This window comes from Pleurodeles waltl, chromosome 3_2 (genome assembly GCF_031143425.1).
Source record: "Pleurodeles waltl isolate 20211129_DDA chromosome 3_2, aPleWal1.hap1.20221129, whole genome shotgun sequence".
Classification (NCBI taxonomy): Eukaryota; Metazoa; Chordata; class Amphibia; order Caudata; family Salamandridae; genus Pleurodeles; species Pleurodeles waltl.
This window is the reverse complement of record NC_090441.1, coordinates 39827433-39846542: the sequence shown is the minus strand read 5'-3', so window position 1 is coordinate 39846542 and position 19110 is coordinate 39827433. Positions and strand designations below refer to the sequence as shown.

The 19110-nt window shown below is 49.8% G+C and overlaps 1 protein-coding gene across 2 annotated transcripts in view; it reads left to right on the top strand.

The window, feature by feature from the left end:
- The window catches only part of ZZEF1 (zinc finger ZZ-type and EF-hand domain containing 1), a 1404152-nt gene that overhangs the window by 644524 nt on the left and 740518 nt on the right, over positions 1-19110 (top strand). For both annotated transcript variants that reach the window (XM_069226690.1, XM_069226689.1), the window contains exon 33: positions 1341-1470. In XM_069226690.1, coding sequence (XP_069082791.1) covers positions 1341-1470 — 130 coding nt within the window. The remainder of the gene's footprint in view (positions 1-1340; positions 1471-19110) is intronic.

Below are 19110 nucleotides of genomic sequence, written 5' to 3'. Positions count from 1 at the left end.
GAGAAAACCTGACACCTCTAGCACCACTGCATCCGTCGCCTCTGGCCCTATCCGAGGTGGGTCACTGGTGCCCCGGCTCCTAGGAACTTGAGTCCACCTCTGCCGGACTCCCCAACGACACCTGTAGCCTCAACACACAAGACCCCCTCCCCCCAATAGTGAGTGCTCCTGGATGTGAATACCCTATGCTTATAGACATCCCAGCATCCATCGACCGGGGCACAGGAAAAGGGGACCAAAGGTGCACCTATATCCACGAGCACCCCAAATCTACAACTTACCTGTTTGTGTCCCTGAGAGGCTTCCCAGCCAGAGCCCGCAGTCTGTCTTCACGAGGACCTAGCTTCCATACATAACCACTGGGCACCCGGGCGCGCCAATGCTGCCCAGTGTGATCTGTTGGTGTGGTTTTGTTCAGTGCCCAGTACTTACCTTTGCTGTCCGAGTTTGGGCCCATAAGTTGTTGTTAACCCTGTGTTTGCTGAACATTGTTTTCCTCCATTGGAAAACACTGAGAAAAACTCATACTTGTACTGGGTTGATTTGTGAAACTGCAAGGTATTTATGCTTAAAAGTCTACTTACCTGATTATGTAGTTCTTGGGTTTGAAACATATGTAATAAGAATTGTTATTTTTCTAAATTGGTCTCAGATTTATTCTTTGAGTGTGTGTCTCATTTATTGCCTCTGTGGGTACAAAAAATGCTTACCACTACCCTCTGAGTTCTCACCCACACTACCACAAAAATAGACATTAGTCCTATCTACTATTGCCCCTGCAAACCAATTGGGGATCCACTGGACTCTCTGCACAGTATACTTCATTTTAGTGAACTATATAGAGAGCCATCTTCCTACACTCTACCAGCATTATTTACCTCTCCTCACTCCTCGAAATGAAATGGAGAGGCTTGATTGACTGGATCCCAAAAGAGCTTCACGTTTATACATTGATCATACCAAGAACCATCAAATAGACAGTTAGTTTTTTTTGATGTTCTCTGGGGCGAAAAAAAGGGAAGGCTGTGCAGAAGAGCACTCTGCCCAGGTGGATAGTCCTCTGCATTATGATCTGCTACACACTGGCTGAAAACAGTAGAGGAGACTAATTTCACAGTAGTCAAAAAGGGTCTGCAGCATTCCTCAATCAAGTTTTGGAACAGAATGTATTTATAATCCTTACATACAGAACAATCAACATACTATTGGGTTTCTGAACTGCAAATTACATATCAATTTTCTGCAGCACATTAAATTTGTATAATCACTTTAATTATGTATTTTAATGTATGCTGAGGTCTAGAATAGGGTGATAATCATTTTTTGGCACTTGTTATTAGTCAGTGGAATGAAGAAGAAGAAATTGCGGATTATAAACAAAACTGCGAGTGGATGGATGAGTGCCAAGATGGCATGTTTGAGACCTGGTATGAAAAGATTGCCCCAGCTGGACCGGAAAAGCGTAGAAAGGTAAGACCTAGTACCCTTTATTTTGAGGCTTTTTTGCTTTTGTAAAATGTATAGTTAGGATTAATGCATACACTGATGAGATGATGGGTGCAGCTTACTTACATTTTTGTCGCAATATTGCCTCCTGCAGTTAATGTCCAATTTTTATGGATACTCCTAACTGCTGCTTCTTCACTTAGTAGTCCCCGGCAACAGACTAGATCCCAAGACTTTTCTTATCATTGTTCCTGTGTGCCAGAAGGTGGCATTGTGCACTCCGTGTCAACTCAGTTCCACCCTGCAAATGACTCTGGAGCCACATATGGGCACCACACATGTACACTGACGTAAGCACCTTTCTACGCCTTCCAACAAACTCTTTCTCCACTGGACATGGGCCCCAAAACCACAGGATTTAAACCTTATAGGGAATGTCACAAACAAATGTCTGTAACAGATCCCCATTGCATGTTCCTCTGGTGTCTGGTGTTGAGACATGACTCCCAAGTCATGAGGGGAGCGTGCCCAGATGAATCCGAAGGGAATCTCGGACCGCAAAGCTAAGCTGTACTTTGCTGAACACTGTTGGAAATTACAAATGACTAGCCCTCTCAAAGTCAAGGTCTCAAATGCATTCCTGTCTATGGGGTTCGTTCTGCTACTTCTGCTGATCCTTGTTGTGCTCCAAGTCTTTGGGTAAGTCCAAATCATAGAAGTCCAAGTGGGCCTCATTCCAGCCTCACTACTCTTGTTCTGAGAAGTTGCGAAGATGTGTCGCGGTCTCACTCCTGGTCCCCTGCTGAGGAACTAGATCTGCAGCTGATTCTGATGCACCTTGAGTTTTCATTACCTCTGGCAACTCTACACAAATTAACACATCTAAGAATGCTATGCTTTACATCCACAGCCAGCAGTTTACAGTTTCCCTCTAGCGTGCCTTAGAGCCCCCTGGATCTGCAGAGACCTCCCACCAGGTTACTGACTGCCTGCCTGCCCTCTGCGGCGGGTATGCATTCTGAACTGTCTGCAAGCTTACCTCTGACTCCACAGCTAATCCCTTGATCCCTTGATCCATGCCAGTTCCAGTTGTGTCAACGCTGCACCGACAAAACTTGAGGCGGATGCCAGCCCATAGTTCTGTCTGACTCTGAATCCATCCGGGTCGCAAATAAAGCAGCGTGCATGTTCGGTTCCAATTCACCCTGCCCCCATTCTTTCTGATTCAGACAAGAAAATGCCTTTGTCTAGAGACCAGCCTCCAGTACTCCAACAACTCTTTTGGTCTTGCTCTGATCAGAGTCAACCTACATTTGGTGATGAAGTGGTGAAGGCTGGATCACAGAGATTCCTTCCTGCTTCCTGGTGCAAACAGAGTCCTTGTGACCCTGGATAATGCACAGCCATGGATGTTGCAGAACTCTCGCAGGAGCTGGGGAAACAATGTTGCAGTGGGAGCCTGCAGAACTGGATACTGGTTCAGTTCCTAAGGCAGACCAGCAGCGGTTCTGGTGGCCAGGTTTGCAGAAGAGTCTTACAGAGAGTTCCTTGTAGTGTCTTTCTCGACCAATCTACGGACACACCCTCAGTGGAACACTTAAGTAACCCTAAAAGGAGGTTGGACACTGCTGTGAAATAAATTTACGAGTCTCTTCTTCTAAGAGGCTGAATTTGTACAAGATAGAATACAAGGATTAGGATTATGCTTCAAGATAGCATTTTATTGGCTGCAGTGGTCACCTCCATAGAGTATCAAAATGGAACTCTTTAGCCAAAGCAACTGACCTTTCCCTTAGCCTTTGATGTCTTTTATTGCAAACCCCCCCGCCCCACTTTACCACACTATACATGCGTCACAATTTCCAGGCGCCTTCAAGCAAACATTTCCTGTAGCACCTTTAAACCACTAGAACAGGATGTTCAAACACAGAGATAACATTTCTAGAACATAGGGTGATTAGCCCATCTACAAGTTTCGAAAGCAACTCTAAGAAACCAGCACATTTGCAAGGAAAGAAAAATTGTGCGGGCTGAGACATAATATTTTGCTCATAGCACAGAACAAATGGAACTGAAATGTTAAACAAAATAGAGCCCTACGCCAAGTTAAGAAATCAATTTTTCACACTGCGGTGACCCACCTATCAGAGGGAGTCAGGGACGTCACCCATGTGGCCAAAGCAGTCAGATGCTCCCAGAGGCTTCTGCACATCTTATTTCCAAAATGGCATAATCAAGTGGCCACCTGGCAGAGCTCTGTAGACCTCACTAGGGGAGGAGTTGAGCAGGGGGGTAGTCACTCCCCTGTCCTTTGTGGGGTTTTGCGCCACAGCATTCCTTCATTGGTGCCCTTCAAAGTGATCTGGTGGCACTGAGAGGCCACCCTACCCCAGCCCACAGTCACCCATTTCAAAGGGAGAGGTGGTCACAATTCTTCCCTACAGGAAATCCTTCATTGTGCCTTCTCCTGCTTGAGTTAGGCTCCTCAACAGGAGAGGGCAGAACAGTGCCTAGGGTTGGCAGCAGCGTGGTACGCATGCAGCCCTTGCAAGACTGTGCATGCTGATCTGGGGGATTCTCTAAGTAACCCCCAAAGTACATGGTATCATGCAACTAACACTGGAATTGGTGTAATTGCATGATTAATACCAGTATTGAGAGGACTCCTTCTGGGTTTCCCTGAACTTAATCCTGTATTCCTCAATATTAAGCCAAAACCCATCAATCAGTGCGTCTTTCACAACTTCGTAATTATCTGCATCCTCTTCTCTAAATGCCAAACGTTTGTCTCTACCTTTGCAAAGGAGAGCCACAGGATAGCTGTCAACTGCCTCTGGACTTTACAGGCCCTCTCTACGGTAGTTACCCATTTGTGGATGTCATCCCTGGATTTGTAATGGGGAACTATCCTGCGGAGATTACTGGAGTCAAAGTATTCCTCTCTGACCCTAGAGTCTCTTGTGCTGCCACCATGGGGTTGAAACTCCAATCTTTTTCTCTCCCTCTCCACCTCCAGGGTCTCCTTTTCAGTAGCCAGCTGCTCCCTTTTCAGCCTGAGCCTAGCTTTCTTAAGCTTGATCAGGTGGTAACCCCTATCTAATACTAGCTCCTCTGAGTTATTAGAGTAGCTGGACTCAGCAGAAGATGCTGATGAGAGTGAGGATAAACTTGAGGAGAATCTATTCCTCCTGGTATCCCTTTGGACCCTCCCAGGGGAGGCGTGGGGGTAAATATAGACCTACCTATGTGGCCAACATTAGTACTGTTAATACATACCTCTACCGGCCCAAGGTGTCCTCAGGGACTTCCTCTCAGTCTTCTTGGACCTGCTCAGAGCCTGCACCTGAAGTACAGGGTACTTCCTGGCCTAATTCTGAAGAGTCATCCCTTCCACCTTGGTCTCCCTGCTCTACCTGCCCTTCAAGATGCTGGAGGTCACACTGCATGAGCATTTATAGGGACTGAGGTTTAGTAGGGTTACCACCTGTATTTAGTGTTCTAGACCTACATAGAGTTCTATGCTCATGGAACTTAAGGATGCTGTATGCAGACTTCTTAGTTTGTCTAGATTCCTCAACTGAAGACATTGTACTAGTGTAGTTAAGGTGTATCTACCCTACCCTAGTGTCCTAAACGTTTCCCCAAAGATTGGTGAAAGGGCTATGCCATGTACTTAAAAAAATTGAATTCAAAAATCACTCCCAACCCACACTACCACCCAAGGACCCGTAAGACTGGAAAAGTACTAAAACCCCAAAGGTAAGTGGATAGGATTCCCAGGCGCTAGTGTGCAGAGTAGTAATCTCAGGTCAATATCCATAGGCTAACATAGGGAGGTTGGATCCACCCATGGATTCCCGGAACAGCGAAGTACCTACACCAGGGAGCCCAGATGCATAGGAGTGAAGTTGTGTCAGAACCTCCTGGTGAAGTCAGTGGGGACCTCGGTTGTCCAGCTGCTGTCTTCACCCCTGGACCAGGTTGATGGAACCCTGGCATGGATTCCTGAAGAAGAGGAACCAAAGGAAAGAGGGGACAGAGTCCAGACCACCTGGACGTAGCCAGACTGTGCAGGAGGGTGATGCCCACCCTTTTTCGACATGCTTTCTTGTGGAACAGTGGTCAAAGAAGTGCAGCTGTGAAGTCCAGGTGATGCAGGAAGATCCTAGGAGTAGTCCATGAGCTGTCCCACACCGTTCATCGAGTTGCAGAGGGGTCAGTGGTCAGCGGGACCACCAACAAGACTTGACAAATGCAGGAAAGCATTGCACAGAGTTTGCAGGATTTGTGGGGACCAGCAAGTTACAGGTAACCTAACCTCGGCAGGTAGCTCAGGACCAGCACACAGGAGAGCCAGCAGGAATCGGTGGAGCCCCCAGCAAGACCCTTTGGCAGCAGTCACTGGGAGGCCTCAACAGCACAGCAAAGAGGGATTCCTACATCGCAGGAGTTGCAGAGAGGATGTCGTTCTTGAAGCTAGAGAGTGCTGTAGGCCGGGGGTTCTTGGAGCTAGGAGGTCTTCAAACTGAAGAGCCAACAAGCCTTGGCAGCGAGATGGAGACTTGGTGCACAGGGGTTCAAGCCAAGCAGCTCCAGCGAGGAACCACTTACCTCCCAGTTGCAAGGAAGATAGGTCAGACCTCTGGAGAGCCACAGAACCACCACCTGTTTTTAGTGCCTTGGAGAGTCCTTCAGGCAAAAGGATCCACAAGCCAGTCGTCGTCGTCGTCGAGGTGCCTGCAGATGCAGGGGAGTGACTCCTTCACTCAAAGGGAGATTCCTTCTTGCTTTCCTAAATACAGGCAGAGTCCCAGTGACCGCCACAGGGTTTCAGAAGTCTTTGCAGAAATTAGAAACAAAGTTGTAGTTGGATCCCTCCTACTGGTTACAGTCTTGCTTCTGGTTCCAGCAAAGAGCAGCAGCGGTTCCGGTGTCCAGGTCGCAGAATTATCTTGCTGAGGAAACCTGCAGACGGTTCCTGAAGTCATGCAGACAAATCTAGGATCCCACCTTCAGAGGGAGCCCTTAAGTAACCCAAGAAGGTTGTTGGACATGTTCTGCAGTGACCCACTAACAGGAGAGCTGGACTAATCTGGACTTATCAGTCTGTTGCTCCCAGGGACCTCTGCCCATCTTATTTCGAAGATGGCAGAGTCAAATGTCCACCTGGCAGACTTCTGTGCACCTCCCTAGGGGAGGAGCTGGGCAAGAGGGTGTCACTCCCCTCTCCTTTGCGTGGTATTGCATCAGAGCAGGAACCAGGGGTTCCTGTATTAGTGCAACCCAATTTATGGAAGGAGGGCACCAAATGTGCCCATCAAAGCAGTCTGATGCACACCCACCCCAGCCCAGTGACACCTATTTCTGAAGAAGAGGGTCCCACCCCTGTCTTACAGGAAATCCTTTGTTCTGTCTTCCCCTGCCTGAGTTAGACTCAGCAGCAGAAGGGCAGAACACTGTTAGGGGTCGGCAGCAGCACGGGCTGGTATGCAGACTGTGCAAGAATGTACAGGCAGACTTTGGGGGATCCCCTTGGCAACCCCCAGAGAACATGGTATAATGCAACTAGCACTGAAATTAATGTAGCTGCATGATTCAAACATGTTTGATACCAAACATACCTAGGTTCGGTAAAGCCATTATGTAGTTGGACAGCTCGTGTTGACCAGTGTCCGCTACATACCTTAAGATGGCTTCCCCGCACTTACAAAACCCATGAAATGGAGTCTGAGGCTTGTAGGGGCACCTCTGCTCATGCAGAGGTGCCCTCTCACTTAGGACCCTGCCCTTGGCCTGAAGGGCCTACTTTAGCGGTGACTTACAGGGTCAGATTGCAGTGACCATGATATAAGGCAACGCTTATTTCTGTTGTAAAAGGTGCATGCACCACTTCACACCACCTGCAATGGCAGGCCTGTAATCACAGTTTGCATGTGCCCCATGGGTGGCACAATACATGCTGCAGCCCATGGGGTACCCGTGGTGTACCAGTGCCCTAGGTACCTCAGTACCATATACTAGGGACTTACATGGGTGCACCAGTATAACAATTGTCGGGTGTAAAGGTTGCCATAAAACTACATTTAGGGGAGAAAACACCCACACTGGGGTCCTGGTTAGCAGGATCCCACTGTACTACAGTCTAAACATACTGACACCAGGCAAAAGGTGATGGTAACTGTGCCATAAAGATACTACTTTCCTACACTGTGTTTGATGAACATTGTTTTTGCTCCGTAGCATAACATTGAGAGAACTCTGAAAATTGCTTTGGGTCTATTTTTGAAACTGCTTAAAGTCTACTTACCTAATTACATAGTGCTTGGGTTTGAAACATATATAAAAAGAATTGTTATTTTTCTAAATTGGTCTTGGATGTATTATTTGAGGCTGTGCCTCATTTATTGCCTCTGTGAGTACAACAACTGCCTAGCACTACTCTCCGATAAGCCTAACTGCTTCCCCACACTACCACAAATAGAGCATTAGTCCTTTCTACGTATGCCTCTGCAACTCCAATTGGGAATCCACTGGACTCTGCACAGTGTACTTCATTTTAGTGCACTATATAGAGAGCGAGCTTCCTTCAGTGGAGATGACCAACCCCCTGTCCTGACATTTGGCGGCAGCATAGGCAGGAAAATTAGTTAAATTAGGATGTGTGCCGACTGCATGCCAGTTCCCACCCCTAAGGTGGACGAGCTGAAGTGTACACTCCACCTTGTTTGGAAGGAATTAGGCCACCAGGGTTTAGGTTATGCCCACTTCCCAGCAGAATTGGTTATAAGAAGAGTGTTGTCATCCTCAAGGTGGTCAGTCCATTGGCTACTGCCTGGCACTCCCTTTAACAACCCTAAATTGAGTACTTAGGTGCCACCCCTGTACCCTAGAACACAGATTGCGACAACCTAAGAAGACCCGGACAAAGAAGAGTTGCACCCGCAGAAGAGGAAAAGAAGCAGCAGCTGACCTGGAACCAGCCCCTCAAGCCTGCCTGATGACCTCAAAGGATCCTGCACAAAAAGCCAACTTGTCCATCCTTCAATAATGACACAAGTCTCCCATGTTCACCGGACTTGCCCTGCAACAAGAAACTACAAAGAAAAGACTCTGCAGTTGCTGGAGCCCCAAAACCCTCACACCATAAGTGACCACTGCACCTGACATCCATGACCATCCCCTGGCTCTTAAGAGCTCAAATCCACCCTGGGTCCACCCCTGCTGGACTCCCCCATGACGTCTGCATCCTCAATACAAGGAACCCGGTGGTGACCACGAGGGCTCATGGATGAGAAAAGCCAACGCCTAAAGACACCCCTGCATCCGTCGCCCCTGGGCACAGGAGAAGAGAGCCAAAGGTGCACCTACACCCGAGCACCCCAAGTCTACTACCTGCCTGTTGTTTGTCCCCAACTGGCTTTCCAGCTAGAGCCTGCAGCCTGTTCGTCACAGGGTCAAATCCTCATAGGAAACCATTGGGCACCCGATGCCTTACTGCACCTCTGCACCCTGCCGCCCCAGTACTGCCCGGTGTGACCTGTTGGTGTTGTTCTGATCAGTGCTCATTACTCACCTTAAATCCCCGAGATTGGCTTTGTAAGTTGTCATTACCTCTGTTTGTGCTGAACATTGTTGTCCTCTATAGGATAACATTGAGAAGAACTCTGAAATTGCACCAAGTGGTGATTTTTGAAATAGTAAAGTATTTATGCTTAAAAGTGTACTAACTGATTACGAAGTTCTTGGGTTTGAAACATATATAAAAATTATTATTTTTCTAAATTGGTCTTGAATTTATTCTTTGAGTGTGTTGTATAAAAATGGCCCCTTGTTTGCAGTCAAACACACACACATTTCGCCTGATATTTAATGCCAGCTTGACTGAGTTTGTGCTGAGATCCTGCTAACCAGGCCCCAGCACCAGTGTTCTTTCTTTAAAACTGTACAATTGTTGGCACAGCTCTGGCACACAGATGAGTCCCTTGTAAAAGGTACCAGTGGTACCAAGGGCCCTGTTTGCCAGGGAGGGTCCCTAAGTGCTGCAGCATGTGTTGTGCCACCCTAAGGCACCCCTCAACAAACACATGCACACTGCCATTGCAGGTTGTGTGTGTTGGTGGGTATAAAAAGGCAAAGTCAACATGGCATCCCTCTCAGCCACACTGCCTGTGGCATAGGTAAGTCACCCCTCTAGCAGGCGTTGTAGCCCTAAGGCAGAGTGCACTATACCACAAGTGAGGACATAGCTGCATGAGCAATATGCCCCTATAGTGTCTAAGTCCATTCTTAGACATTGCAAGTGCAGTGTGGACATATTAAGTACATGGGCTGGGAGTTTGTCATTACGAACTCCACAGCTCTATGATGGCTTCATTGAAAGATGTGGGAAGTTTTGGTATCCAACCTCTCAGCACAATAAACCCACACTGATGCCAGTGTTGGATTTATCGTAAAAAGCACACAGAACACATCTTAGAGATGCCTCCTGTATTTTACCCAACACTCTAGTGTAGGGATGACTGGTCTGTGCCAGCCTTCCACTAGCAGACAAGTTTCTGAGCCCATTAGGTGAGGGCCTTTGTGCTCTCTGATGCCAGAAACAAAGTATGCTCTGGGTGGAGGTGCTTCACACCTCCCCACTGCAGGAACTGTATGGCACTGAGTCTCAAAGGCTCAGGCCTCCTGTTACAGCACCCCAGGGCACTCTAGCTATTGGAGATAATGAACTCAATGAATAACTCGAGACCAGAATTTATAAAAATACTGGTTAAGATACGTTAAGTACTTTTTGAGTTATGATTTTTCACATTTCTAATAAAGTTTGTCTTTCTGTGCATAATTACGCACCTTAGGAATCAATGGAGGGTCACCTATGAAAATGCATATAAAATCACACAGGTGAGTTACCAGTCTCTTCTTTTTCAGGATTGTCGATGAGGATGGTGGGCACGCTGTGCCGTTTGGAGAGCCTCGGGCGGCTCCCGGTTCCAGCTGGAGCAGAGCTGGAAAGTCTCTTGGCACAGGGGCACTTGGAGGGGCCATCTGGAAAAGGAGCTGGTTTGCAGAATTGAAGCTGGTGCTTCCGGGTCCCCTAGGGCTGTTGAGGTTGCAAGGGTTTAGGGACCCGTGGCACATAGCTGGTTCCGCGATGCAGCGCTCGGCAGCCAAATTCAGGGCGAGTTGGAGGGCTTGGAGGCTGTGTGCAGTGGAACCCTTTGGAGCTGGAAGTAAGTCTTCTTCCTGGGCCTTGCTGGGCGACAGGGGCGCTCCGGTGGGAGGTCTGGGGTGTTCCTGAAGTCCCTCGACTGGGGTTTCCTCCAGGTCTAGTTGCAGCTCTGGGTGAGCAGTTTTTCCTGTTGTCTGACATGCAATGACCAGTACCTGGGGTATTGGCACAACTCACCCCCAGGAGGGGGCAGTGATAATAAAGTTGGCACACGTGTAGGTCTCGTTCGGCCTGTTGTTCGTGTGTCGTCTGGTCTGGCTGCGACTTCCTGTTTTTTTTTTAGATATCTTCCGGTTGGTGAAGTGACCCTCACTGGTTTGCTGGTTCTTTGGTTTCTTGAGTGGTGCCTCCATCAGGAGAGAGATCTCAGGCTATTTGCGAACCCTGGAGGTCCTCTAGGTCTTTTGAGGTCAGTCCAGTGGTCAGCTCCTCCCCGGCGGCGATTGTTGGGATCCTAGTACAGCAAGCAGGGGTCTTGGAGCCTCTTCTGGTGCAGCAGGTCGTCTGTTCTCCTGTCGGGTTCTTTGGTGCTGTCTGCTTTTCTTCCTGATGAATCTGATTTCTTGGTCTAGGGGAATCCACTAAAAACTGAATTTAGTGGGCATTTTAGGGGGAACCTGGTAGTGTCCAATGGGACATTTACCCTTGGGTGGCTACACCCACTACAGTGACCACTTCCTATGGAAAGGGTCACTACCCTAAACCTCATTGGCTATTTTCCTGCCATCCAACATGAAGGAAAATAAAATGGAGGGTCCACTTCGCCTGCAAACCCCTAAGGGTGGTGCATGCTCAGGGAGACCCCTCCTCCTATCCTTTTTGTGGTTTCCTGCCTTTGCTCCAGCCAGAAGTGGGGGTTGACAAAGGGGGAAGCCATCTGCTGCTAGCAGCAGGCCTGGAGGCTTGAGTTCCAAGGACAGTAGCCCTTTGAAGCTCACTGCCAGGGGAATGCACATTCCTGAGGGGGGGGGGGTGTTAGCTCCTGCACCCAGGAAGGGCATTGTCTTACAAACCAGAGAGCCAGGCCTCTCCCCCTAGGTTTGTATATTGGCTGTCTGGAGGTGGCATGCTGTATGGAACCAGTCAGGTGCCCCTGGGTACATTTAGGAATACATCCAATACTGGTACCAGTTTGGATTTATCATCCTGAGTTGTTTGATACCAAACAACCCAGGGTGCAGAGTGGCCCTTGTGTAGCTGGGGAACTCTTGTTTGACCAGTGTCCAGTACATGTACTTAAAATGGCTCCTCTGTTCACTCACTATGTCCCAGGTTTGGCAAGGGCACAGTGGGGGCATAATGATCATGCAACTATGCCCTCACATACAGTATGGTGCACCCTGCCTTAGGGCTGAAAGGCCTGCCAGAGGGGTGATTTACCCTTTACAAATGCAGTGTATGGTGGACAGGGCACACAGGGAGTGTGCCATGTTGAATATGTCTTTTTAGGTTTGCTCCAGAACACTCAGCCTGCAATGGCAGTGCTGGGTGCATCTGGGTGCAGGACCCTAGAGGGGGTGGCAGAATCAGTGCTACTGCCCTCAGGGGCCTACCCCTAATAGCCCATGCCTTGGGTACTGGTGTACCCATGTACTAGGGACTTACAGTGATATTCAATAGTGTATCCAATTGTGCCAAGCATCACAACAGATTTAGGGAAAGAGCTCTGTCCCAAGGAACTTGGTTAGCAGAGGCCTTGGGCACTACAGCTTCTTGGACACATCAACATCAGGCAAAAAGCGGGGTAGGGGCTAACCATACAAAAAGAGGCCTCCTCTCACACTGCCCACGATCATATAACACCTGTTGGGTGCCTGTAACCAGATTTTCTACCCACATGGCAAGCAGTTACAGGTGACTAGTGGCTGTTAGCCATTATCTAACATGGTTATTGTCTGGAGCACACTAGCACACCTCCCATGATTCCACCTCACACTCACAGGCTATCACTGGAAAATCGAACATTGCCCAAGCTCTTATTCTCAAAGGAGATATAGAACTTGTCCCTCTTAAAAACCAGGGCTGAGGAGTTCACTCTCTATACTTCCTGATACCTAAAAATGACGGATTTTTATGGCCAATCCTAGATCTCAGGCCACTGCATGAGTACATCCTATCGGAGCTGTTCCACATGGTCACATTACAAGACGTGATCCCAATTCTCAATCAGGGCGACTTTATGGCTGCTCTAGACCCCAAGGATGCCTATTTTCACATACTAGTACACCCAGCTCATTACAAATATCTGAGGTTTGTGGTGGGGTGCGATCATTACCAGTTCAAAGTCCTTCCTCTCGGGGTGATTACTGCACCAAAAGTATTCACCAATTGCCTAGCGGTGGTAGCGGCCCATCTACACAGACAGAAAGTCCACATATTTCCATATGTGGACCATTGGCTTATGAAAGCCAACACTCACCACAGAATAAAAAACACACTCAGATTACAGTAGATCTGCTCCACCACTTAGGGTTCACCATCAGCGTTACCAAACCTCACCTACACCCTCTCGAGGTTCAGCCATATCTAGGAGCTATTCTAAACACACAAATAGGATTAGCCTATCACAATTCTGCAAGACTCCAGAATTTTCATACACTATTACCTCAATTTCAGACAAATCAACAACTCACAGTGAAGACAGTCATGCACCTCTTAGGGATGATGGCCTCCAGTATTGCCATAGTTCCATATGCCTGACTACACATGTGTCTTTTACAGGAATGTTTAGTTTGACAGTGGTCTCAGTCACAGGGTCATTTAGAGGATCTACCACCAAACTCCTAACTCTCTGCAGTGGTGGAATACCAACAACATGGCAAAAGGGCCGCCTTATTTGATATAGACTTCTAGCTGCAGATTCCTTACCTGTGCATTCTCACCAGGTGTCAGATTGGCTCCAGAAGATTGTTTGTGAGCAGTACCCCTGTGCTCTGGTAGATGGTGTTGATCGACTCCACATCTGTCAGCGTTGTCTTCCGTGCTGGAAATGACAAGCGGTACATATATAGGCGCAACCCAGATGCGCTGCCGTCTTATTTTTTTTCCGCACCAGCCAGCGCTGACCTAAAAGAAGAGCTACCCCTCAATCATTTTTTGACTGTCCTTTTTCGACTTTCTGTCAAAGTTTCTTGAGGTATTACCTCCTGGTGTGTCGAGATGTCATCATTTAAGACAGGTTTTAAGTCCTGCGGATCTTGTCATCAAAGGATGTCTGTGACAGATCTGCACCTTGTCTGTTTGTGGTGTTTGGAGCGCAACCACGACCTGAAGGCGTGCTCCAAGTGCCGGGCCATGCATCCGAAGGCTTTGAGCGAGCAGACCCGAAAGCTGATCGCAGCCTGGCATTTGACTTTGTGCAGGCTGAGGTCCCAGTCAAGAGGAAGGTCCCGGTACCGGTTGCATAGTCCAAAGCCATTGTCGTCCCGCACCAGGCCCTCAAGACAATCGGATAAGAAAGCAAAAGCAAAAGAAGAGCAAGAAGTCGAAGTGGTGTTTGACTTCTCCTTACTGTTGACCAATGCGACAAGGGAGTGTTGTTGTTCTAGGCCTTGTTCTTTGGAACCTGCGTCTGGGCCATCTCTGTGCCTCCCTGATGAGGCCATGTGCCTCATCTTTGGACCGTCTGACCCTGTCTGTGCACCTTCGGGCCCGCAGGATTGGAGGGGGCTCCATCAGGTTCAGTGCCGGTGACTGTAGTGCCATTGGACTCACAGGGTCCAGTCCTGGATCCAGACCAGCGCTGGTTGTGCCACCTTAGCCTTCCCTGGCACCAATCCTGATACTGATGCTCCCAGCACCACCTGCGCCCAGCAGCAGCACCATCCTTATTTTCATCTTCACCACAGAGATTGAGCATTGCCCGATTCCAATGCCAGCAGGAGCTTTGCCTCCTAGATTGGATCCTGAGCCCTATTCTGTTGGGCTAGGCCTCAGGGATGACTGGGAGGGGGTCACTGAACCCTTTAGAACACCAGTGTTATGAGGAAATGGACTGGCGTAAGGATTTGGGTGAAGCCAGTGGACTGGACACATCTCCAGATATTAGTATGCTTTCTCTCCCTACCATGGCTACGGGGAAAGAGCCTCTTACGCAGTGGTGATGAGGAGGGCATCTGAGGTCCTGGACCTTCAGCTACCCTCGGCGGCAGTCCAGACTGTAGGAAAGTAGGATTTTTCTAATATGATCACCCCCACGTTTTGCCTGGTGTCAGTGTGTTTAGACTGTAGTACACCGAGATCCTGCTAACCAGGATGCCAGTATTGGTTCTTTCTCCCCTAAAATGGACTTGGTAAGTGATTCCTTCACCCACCATTAGCATACTGGGGTCCCCTTGTGAGTTCCTAGTAAATGGTACTTAGGTACCCAGGGCATTGGTACCCCAGGGGTCTCCCATGGGCTGCAGCATGTATTATGCCACCCATGGGAGCTCATGCAAACTGTGTCTTCTGCAAGCCTGCCATTGCAGCCTGCTTGAAAGGGTGCCTGCACCTTTCATTCTAGATATAAGGCTTGCCTTATATTGCTGTCATTGCACTTGGACACTGTAAGTCACCCCTATGGTAGGTCCTTCAGCCCAAGAGCAGGGTGCATGGTTCTGAAAGTGAGACCACCAACCCCCCCCCAGTGGGCAGGTGTGCCCCACAAACCCCAGACTCCATCCCTCGAGCTTTGTAAGTGCAGGGAAGCCATCTTACGTTATTTAGTGGACACTGGTCAACACGAGATGTTCAAATACATAATGGCTTCTCTGAACCTAGGCTTGTTTGTTATCAAACATGTTGCAATCATGCAACTTCACCGATTCCAGTGTTAGTTGCATGATACCATGTAATCCGGGGGTTCCTTAGAGGATCCCCGATATCTGCCTCTACAGCCTTGCAGGGTTTGCACACTAGCCCCCGCTGCTGCTGACCGTACACACTGTTCTGCCCTCTGCTGGTTAGCCTAACTCGAGCAGTTGAAGGCAGAACAAAGGATTTCCTGTGAGAGCGAGGTGTGACCCCTTCTCCCTTTCAAATGGGTGTATCTGGGTGGGGTGGGCTCTCAGCACCACCAGACTGCTTTGAAGGGCACATTTGGTGCCCATCTTGCATAAACTGGTTTGCACCAGTACAGGGACCCTCTGTCCCTGCTCTGCCATGAAACCACACAAAGGACAGGGGAGTGACCACCCCACCTGTCCAGCTCCTCCCTTAGGGAGGTGCACAGAGCTTTGCCAGGTGGCTGCTTGATTCTCCTATCTTGGAAACAAGATGGGCAAAGGTCCTTGGAAGCATCTGACTGGTTAGGCTAGGTAGGTGATATCCCTGACCACCTCTGATAGGTGGGCCACCGCACACAGTGTCCAATCCCTTTACTGTGTTACGGAGGGGCTCCCCTGATGGTGGCACCCTAGATTCATAGAGCAAGACTCCACAGGGAACTCTCTGCAAGACACTTCTGCAACCTGGCTTCTGGAACCACTGCTGAAAGAAGACTGTATCTGGTTGGGAGGGCTCCCTCTGCAACATTGCTTCTCCAGCTCCTGCAAGAATTTCTCATCACCTTTGGCTGTACATTCTCCAGGGTCACAAGGACTCCGTTTACATCAGGAAGCAAGAAGGAATCTCCTTTGGAGTGAAGGATCCGCAGGCCACTCAACTACAACGACCGTCTGGTGGATCCTGCTGTCCTACGGACATCGAAAGGCTCTACAACAGAGGTGGTGGTTCTGCGGCCATCTCCAGGTCCAACTTGTCTTCTGTCCAACTTGGGAGACGGGCCCTTGCTGTAGCCACTGAGACAGAACCCTTGTGCACTGCATCTGTTGCTGTTGCCAAGGCTTGTTGACTCTTCCTCCCAAAGATCTTCGAGCTCCAAGAAGCCCCAGCCTCCAGGGCTCTGCAACTTCAAGAACAGCATCCATCCTGCAACTCCTGGGACTCCTTCTTTGTTGTGCTGCTAAGGTCTCCCTGCGACTCCCTGTGCCTGCTGCCAGTGGATCCTCATGGGAGCTCCAGCGATTCCTGCTTGCTGAGGGCCATATTTGACTCCCATCCAAGAATTGAGATGTTAAGATCTTGCTAGTCCTCAAAATCCTGCAAACTTCCCTGCAGCTTCTTCCTGCTTTTGCCAATGTTTGTTGTTGGTTCTGCTAACCACTGACCTCTCTGCAGTCCAGCAACTGACGTGCGACAGCTTGTTGGTGACTCCATAGATCATCCTGCATTACCTGGACTCCGCAGCTGTACTCCTTCCATCACCGACCTGCAGGAACTGCTCTCCAAGAAGAGTGGGCATTGCCTACCTGCCCCACTTAGACATCTCTGTGTGGTCTGTCTCCTTCTTTTTCTGGTTCCTGTTGTCTGAAATTCATGCTTGGGTTCTACCGACCTGGTCCAAAGGTAGCAACACCACATAGACAGGCGAGGCTCCCAGTCACTCCAACAAAGGTTTCTGATGTCACTTCACCCCTATGCACCCCGGCTCCCAAGTGTAGGCACTCCACTATTCTGGGTATCCACGGGTGAGGGCACTACCTAACCTTCTTTGTGCCAACTGATTTCCTCAGGGTTCTCTGGGAAGGGTCCTGAATCCTTAAAATTCCAACCGCGAACGGCCTGCGTTAGCCTATCAAATCAAATCATTAATATTTATAAAGCGCGCTAGTCACCCGTGCGGGTCTCAAGGCGCTAGGGGAAAAAAAAAAGGGGGGGGGGATTACTGCTGCTCGAAAAGCCAGGTTTTTAGGAGTCTCCGGAATGCTGAGTGGTCCTGGGTGGTCCTGGGTGGTCCTGAGGCTGGTGGGGAGGGAGTTCCAGGTCTTGGCTGCCAGGAAGGAGAAGGACCTCCCACCCGCCGTAGAGCGGCAGATGCGAGGGACGGCAGCGAGCGCGAGGCCCGAGGAACGGAGGAGACGGGTGGGGGCGTAGAAGCTGAGGCGACGGTTGAGGTAATCCGGTCCCTTGTTGTGGAGGGCTTTGTGTGCGTGGGTGAGAAGTCGGAAGGTGATCCTTTTGCTGACTGGGAGCCAATGCAGGTGTCTCAGGTGTGCGGAGATGTGGCTGTTGCGGGGTACGTCGAGGATGAGGCGGGCCGAGGCGTTTTGAATACGTTGCAGGCGTTTTTGGAGCTTGGCGGTGGTCCCAGCATAGAGGGTGTTGCCGTAGTCCAGGTGGCTCGTGACGAGGGCGTGGGTCATGGTTTTTCTAGTGTCGAGGGGATCCAGCAGAAGATCTTGCGGAGCATGCGGAGGGTGAGGAAGCAGGCGGAGGACATGGCGTTGACTTGCTTGGTCATGGTGAGAAGAGGGTCCAAGATGAAGCCGAGGTTGCGGGGGTCGGTGCGGTGCCGAGGGCCGTGGGCCGCCAGGAGTCATCCCAAGCGGACGGGGTGTTGCCGAGGATGAGGACTTCCGTTTTGTCAGAGTTCAGCTTTAGGCGGCTGAGCCTCATCCAATCTGCGACGTCCTTCATGCCCTCTTGTAGGTTGGTCTTGGCGCTGGCGGGGTCCTTGGTGAGGGAGAGTATAAGTTGGGTGTCGTCGGCGTAGGAGGTGATGATGATGTCGTGCTTGCGTACGATGTCGGCGAGGGGGCTCATGTAGACATTGAAGAGTGTCGGGCTGAGTGATGAGCCTTGAGGTACGCCGCAGATGATCTCGGTGGGGTCTGAGCGAAACGGAGGGAGGTAGACTCTTTGGGATCGGTTTGAGAGGAAGGAGGCGATCCAGTCCAGGGCCTGGCCTTGGATCCCGGTGGAGCGGAGGCGGGTGATTAGGGTGCGGTGACAGACGGTGTCAAAGGCAGCCGAGAGGTCGAGGAGGATGAGGGCGACTGTTTCACCGTTGTCCATCAGGGTTCTGATGTCATCTGTGACTGAGATGAGGGCGGTTTCAGTGCTGTGGTTGGTTCGGAATCCGGTTTGTGAAGGGTCGTGCAGGTTGTTGTCTTCCAGGAAGGTGGTCAGCTGTTTGTTGACGGCCTTCTCTATTACCTTGGTGGGGAAGGGGAGGAGCGAGATGGGGCGGAATTTTTTCAGGTCGCTCGGGTCAGCCGTAGGTTTCTATAGTAGTGCGTTGACTTCGGCGTGTTTCCAGCGTTCGGGGAAGGTAGCAGAAGAAAAAGAGGAGTTGATGACGGCCTGGAGGTGCGGGGCGATGATGTCGTCGGCTTTATTGAAGATGAAGTGAGGGCAGGGGTCCGATGGAGCGCCGGAGTGGATCGAGTTCATGGTGGTTTTGGTTTCTTCGGTGTTGATGTGGGTCCAGTCGTTGAGGGTGATGGTCGGAGGTGCCTATGGGACACCCGGCTAGATAACACCTTTACACATGGGCGCATGGGGGATTTCTATTACTTATCTTGGGTGACTTTGTACTTGCCCAGCCCCTGGGATCCTAAAACACTTACCTTGGTTGGACACCTCCATTCTTAAACTACTTTATTAATATATGGTTT